This window comes from Punica granatum, chromosome 1 (genome assembly GCF_007655135.1).
Source record: "Punica granatum isolate Tunisia-2019 chromosome 1, ASM765513v2, whole genome shotgun sequence".
Classification (NCBI taxonomy): Eukaryota; Viridiplantae; Streptophyta; class Magnoliopsida; order Myrtales; family Lythraceae; genus Punica; species Punica granatum.
In genome coordinates, this window is record NC_045127.1 from 17,569,512 (window position 1) to 17,575,534 (window position 6,023).

General features: G+C 37.9%; 1 protein-coding gene across 1 annotated transcript; it reads right to left on the reverse strand.

Annotated features, from left to right (window-relative positions):
• Positions 1 to 255: 255 nt before the first annotated feature.
• LOC116195192 (lysosomal Pro-X carboxypeptidase-like) lies at positions 256 to 4,058 on the reverse strand. The gene is made up of 9 exons (XM_031524188.1): positions 3,599 to 4,058; positions 3,207 to 3,396; positions 2,170 to 2,303; positions 1,971 to 2,083; positions 1,614 to 1,845; positions 1,314 to 1,466; positions 967 to 1,046; positions 753 to 802; positions 256 to 610 (listed from the first exon to the last, which is right to left on the reverse strand). Exons 1-9 carry the CDS (start codon positions 4,028 to 4,030, stop codon positions 459 to 461), a joined length of 1,536 nt encoding a protein of 511 aa, XP_031380048.1. The 5' UTR covers positions 4,031 to 4,058; the 3' UTR covers positions 256 to 458.
• Between the last annotated feature and the right edge of the window lie 1,965 nt (positions 4,059 to 6,023).

Below are 6,023 nucleotides of genomic sequence, written 5' to 3' on the forward strand. Positions count from 1 at the left end.
GGGCTGTCCGAGGTTCGCGCGACTAATTCCCGTGGTTTCATGAACCCCTGGTAGCGCACGGAGCGGGTAATCACACCAAAGACGCTCCGGTGATTCCATGTGGTTTTGAACTCAGGATCATGTAGATATATGAGCTCCTCCTTAACTAATAGACCAAAACTCTTAGGGTTCTCTCTTTTCTTGATTTATCATATCAAGTAAGTATTGCATTTTTTGAGGACACTTAATAACAAATTATCGAAGACACGAGAGAAATATTTAATATGATTATATATTTTTTTCTAATGTTTTATTATAAAGAAGGCCATTGGCTTTATTACAAGGAAATAGAAATTCTAAATAAAAATACATAGGTAGCCACACTGACGAGAATTGAATTTAAAACTTCTTAATATTCCTAGCCGATGGCGTGCACTATTGCATGCTGATTACTTTGATCATAACTCGTTCGACAATCACTAGTTGTCTTGTAATTTCTTAAGATCATCATAATATGTGCTGATCCATTTTTCCATGATCTCGACCTCGGTCTCCCGTTGCTTTACCAACCAATATGGATCGGGATCGGAAACATTTGTGCTCTTTGGATGTAAGTCCAAACAATGTGAACCTGCAACAGTTTCACGGCATATATACCCGATATTAGAACCAGGGGTCACATAAATCGAATTTACAGAATATGCTAATAGCTAGCAGATGGTAAAAATCTACTTAAAACACACACACACACATATATAGGGAGAAGAACTCACCTTCGGCTGTATAAACAGCAACAATGGTATCCGAAATGTTTGTCAAGACCCTAGAAATTGATTACCGAAGAAAAATTAGCCATGTGTGGACAATTTTTGCGGCGAGCTTTTCGTGAAATTGAATCGATTAACAGACAGACCGATCAATCAAAGAGGGAAGATGATGCGGTGCTTATATATATTTCTTGAATTTCATTATCAAATTAACGATTACCCGCCACTGCTAAAAGGATCCTTGAGCCCGTTGGAGAATATGATGTTGCTCCCAAATCTTTGGAGAATCAGCTTTATGTCCTGCATATTATTTCTTGTTACAGATTGTATATATGAGGTATCAATGTAGTCGAGATTATATATATATATATATATATGGTATGACCGTAATATCACTTAGAGTCCTATAAAGAAGTGGATGGACGGCATTGTATGAGCGGCTCAATTACGGTTCAGCTTTTGAAATTATCTCTTAGAAATATGTCTATTAGTATTAGGAGTTAAATGCATTATTAAGGCCGAAGCAATTGCTTGGTCAAGGAAGGTCGAATGTAAAAATCGTGTTACCTGACCGCCATAATATGTTGAGATCCAATGGGGCCGAGGAGCAACACCATATAAGCTCTTGCAATCATTTTTGTGGCTACGCAGGGTCCACTCGTACGGCTGAAACATAGTCTCATTGTTGCAGGCCAGTGGCATCATAATATCACTACATATCTGCACATATAATTGGATCAATCACTTAGTTCGAAGGCAAACTTATTTTATTGAGTTGGCGTATTTATATACATTCCCAGACAAGCCTTACATAAATAGTAGGATAATGGAGCTTCGATATATGGCCTTGATGTATATGTATATTACCTGCCATGACCAACCCGAAGGATCATTGCTTGTTGCATTAACGTAGCATTTGACATTACCATAAGTAGCCACCACTCCCGCGAATATTTTCTCAAGTGTGGGCAAACTTGGATTGCTATTCATGACATCACAGAGCTTAGCCACTTGATTTTTGAACGGATTGTTGTATTGAGCGAGATCGATGTACATATTGATCAGGTAGTTCTTAAGCTCAGAAGCACATTTCAATGGCCTAAAATCAGATAAAAACGCGACTAATTACCGGGAAACAATCGACTAGCAGAAATCGAGTACCATATAACTTCCATTGAGAAGATAAAACAGGGAAATTGTTCTTATTGATATGTGCATATATACCTGCAAGTTTTGAATGTCTCACTCAGATTCTGGAGTCCGTGGGACGTGGAGGCTAATTGGTCGATTTGTGACCATGATATATTTATCGTTTCATAGCAAGTCTGGCTAATTTCCTACACAATCGATTGGGATGGACTTGGTTATAGTAAACAATTAGTAGGGAATTGATTAGAGGAGATCACAGCCAAGTTTAACTTACCTGAAAAACATTGCTGACAATGGTATAATAACCATAGCGCAGGGTGAAGTTGACGGGGAGAAGAATCGGAGCCGACGAAGCCAAAGCCCCCAGAGCAATGTGCGGGTACTTTAGTCGGAACCATGAAGCGAGCACTGAATCAAGTAGATCGATGAAGTAACTCAATGTGGTTATAGCTAGAGAGGCATGAGAACCTCGTGAAGTACACGTAAAAATGTTTAGATGATCATAGCAAAATTGAGAAAATTGCACCATATATTCCAACATTAACATATTGATTTAGTTTTATCCCAATATCGATTTCTTTTTCTGAGGTATCCTAATGTTAACGGTTTGGTGTCAAATTTACCCTGCCGTAAACATTCTATCAATTTTTAACGGAAATACTGACATGACTCGTTAACTGTTTGACGACGCTGACGTGGAGAGTGTGTGGGTCCTAATACAAGGAAAAATAACACTATGTATCCCAAAATTTTAATATTTTCTCATTTTTATCCCAATCTTTTCATATTTCTCAAATTTATTCCAACCTGTTGGGATAATGTTGAGAAAACAGTAAAAGATTGGGATAAAACTGAGAAACTATCGAAATATAGGGATAAAATTAGAAAGCATCAAAAGATTAGGATTAAATTGAGAAACGACAAAAAGATTGAGATATATGATGTAATTTTTCCCTTATATCGGAACTCATACACTCTCTACGTCAGTTTCGTCAAGCAATTAACATGTCATTTCAGCATTTTCGTAAAAAATGAACGTTACTTTTATGGCCGGATAGATTTGAAATCAAATCATTAACGTTATGATACCTAAAAAAAAATCGACGTTGTGATAAAATTAATATAACATGTAAATGTTGAGATATCGACGTTGTTATAAAATTAATATAACATGTAAATGTTGAGATATATAATGTTATTTTTCCTAGTAAAATCTGTTTCTTCTTTCGGGATAAGACAGCATAGTAACTGAATTTGCTGTTATTATGTGTGACGAGATATGTACGAAATGTGATAATCATCTCAACTTACTTCCTCCATACGATCCTCCCACGACAATTACGGGGGATTTATGCACGCCCAATTTTCTCTTCACGTGAGTGATGACGGTTGCATAGTCGGCTAAAGCTTGAGCCGAGTTGAAATAGCCACGGGTGTCGGTATTATTGAGCGCTTCTGCTAGACTCAAATTGTATGGAATTGAGTCCCCGTAAAATCGATGCTGACATATATCAATGAAATCTAATTTAATTATCTCACAGAATAAATCGAAATCCAGAAGTAGTACTTTCAGGGATGGATATATATACTTAGCGTTCTTTTTTTTTTTTTGGGTAAAGAACTTAGCGTTCTTTTGTATCGGTCAGATTGACATTATCAAGTGCTCCTTTGGCAATAGAATCTATTAAGTCAGGATGCCATACCTCTATGTATAGTATAAGAGCCTTGAATTGAGGGGCATTATCGGTAAGAAATCCAACAACAGGTATGTCTTGGGCCAGCGGTCCCTCGGCCCCGAGATAGGCAAAGATGGGCGCGCTGGAATTTGCACCGCCCCAGTACTTGAAGTTTATGACGTACTTGTGCTTGAAAGTCGTGTAGCTCTCGGGCCTGTAGTTGAAGTGATCGAGCGTCTGGTTAAAGAAGGAAATGCAGTTCTCACTGTTTCTTTCGGCTAGACAGTTCTCATCATTAATAACAGATTCCGTCACCGTGCTTCGGGAGTCCTGCAGGAAACTGATCTCCCGCAATAAACTCAGCTTTGGTATCCGATTAAGATGAGGTGCGGCCGAAACGGCAGCAGAAAGGAGAAGTAGCGAAAGCAACAGGGGAAAGTGGCAATAGGTCGAAGACATTATGTGAGGGAAGATGTAGCAAATGTCTAAAGGCAGAGGACACATTATATAGGAATTGGACTGCTTATGTACTTCTCTTCTTATGGATATTTTGGCCGAAAGTGATTGCTTAATTTGAAACGTGCGGAATGAGTGTCCACAGAAACTACACTCACCGCCATTATATATATATATATTGATCTTGATTTCATTACGTCTCTGAGCACATAATCAATTCGGAGAAAATTTCATTGTATTAAACATATGGACCTCCCCTGTAACAAAAAAAAAAGTAAAAATAATTTGAAGAAAATCAACGTCTTTCCTTTTCGAGTGACCATCAACCACCTAGCATGAGGGCTACATGCCACAAATATTTGTGCACATGGATTCCGTTTAATTCACCAGTTTATATCCTAATTGGAAAATATCATGACTTTGGTAGATTTTTCTTCCCTTCTATATATATATTCACATAAGAAATTGAATAAAAAAATTAACCGACCAATGCAAAATTTCGAGATCAATGAATAATACATATATACACGGAAGACCAGTGAATTGATCCACCCAAGAACAAAAATTAATTGCTCTTCCACATATATGATTCTGTTTGATCCAGCCAAATAGGTCGATATCGTGTTGGAATAGAAAATGATAAGGATCTCAAAAAAAGAGAAGATGTTCACAGGTTTTTCTACTTCCATGCATGGACTTACTTGCAAGGGCTCGCAGGTAAGTTCTGAGAAACTCTCAATCTACACGAGTCGAGAAAGATTAGAATCATACAAATAAAATGTTGATTGGGTGTAGGTAAGCAATTTTGTTCCCATTTTGGAAGAGAATACAAGTTCGAATTTTGAGAAGCACACTTATTGGAAGATGAAATATTTTTTAGTACTCCATATATATTGAAATTGCAAGAGTAATAACTGTCATAATTTTTAAAATTGAAAAGAAAATCATAAATGAAAGTAAGGAAGTGTGTATAAAATATGAGTTTGAACTTGAAATTTTAGAGTTTGATTATATATGAGCTTGATAAAAATGATCAATTGCACAGAAGAAAGGAAGAAACCTTGCAAAGAGGGAATTAGCAGAACATCAATGTGTAATTCACGTGCATGATTGGCCTATATATATATGGTCCTCCTTGACGTGCATGATTTGGCCTGTAGATGGCACTCCTTGATGTGACCTTAGACAATTTCCAAATGAGCCTTCCATGCATGATTGGCCTGTATGTGGTCCTCCCGGACGTGAAATTAGACAAACCCGAAATTAGCCCTCAAAAGTTGGCCTGTACATGGAGACAAACCCCAAACGAGCCTTGAAAAGTTGGCCTATATATCCTCTGTTTATTGGGGCCTTTTGGTTTGAGAATTGTTAGGTTACCTTTAAGAATTTCGGGAAAATTTAACCCGTTTATCAAAACCTTTCTTGGAGTATAAGTCGAAATATGAAAATTGTAGTTTTTGGAAATTAGTACATTAAATTTTTGAAAATGTATAGAGGGTATGTGATATTATAGCTACTTGCATCTGCCAGGGACAGACCATGCGGCATGGATACTAGGGCACGCCCTGGACGGACGATGGATTTAGGTTCATCCGATGACTCTTACCCCCGGCTTTACGAGATCCAGGGAGCCTCGAGAGGCGTGTCTTTCTAGAAGGTTCTCCATACTTGTAGGATATTATAGACATTCTAGAATCTTGTACATATTTCTAGATGCTCTGTACTCATGTACATTCTTCTAAACCTTCTAGAGACATATGTAATTAATTTCAGTGGGTAGAATTGTACTCTATATAAGGGGGTTTTCCCTCATTTGGAATACACACAAGATGTTAAGCAATTCAGAGCTTCTCTCTCTAGCTTCTCTCTCTATAGGCGCTCGGCTGACTTAGGATACGGTCCTAAGGTCGCACGGGCAAGGGAACGCTAGCTAGAGTTAGCACGCTTGTGACAAGTGGTATCAAAGCCAAAGTTCCAAGCGCGATGGCAATGTCCC

Bases quoted from the DNA above. Each gene is read 5' to 3' on its own strand.
- LOC116195192 (XM_031524188.1), bottom strand. From the start codon at position 4,030: ATGTCTTCGACCTATTGCCACTTTCCCCTGTTGCTTTCGCTACTTCTC. The intron at 1,047-1,313 runs GTAACACGATTT...AATAATATGCAG, and splicing joins CAACATATTATGGCGGTCAG to GACATAAAGCTGATTCTCCA. The intron at 611-752 runs GTGAGTTCTTCT...AAACTGTTGCAG, and splicing joins TGCTGTTTATACAGCCGAAG to GTTCACATTGTTTGGACTTA.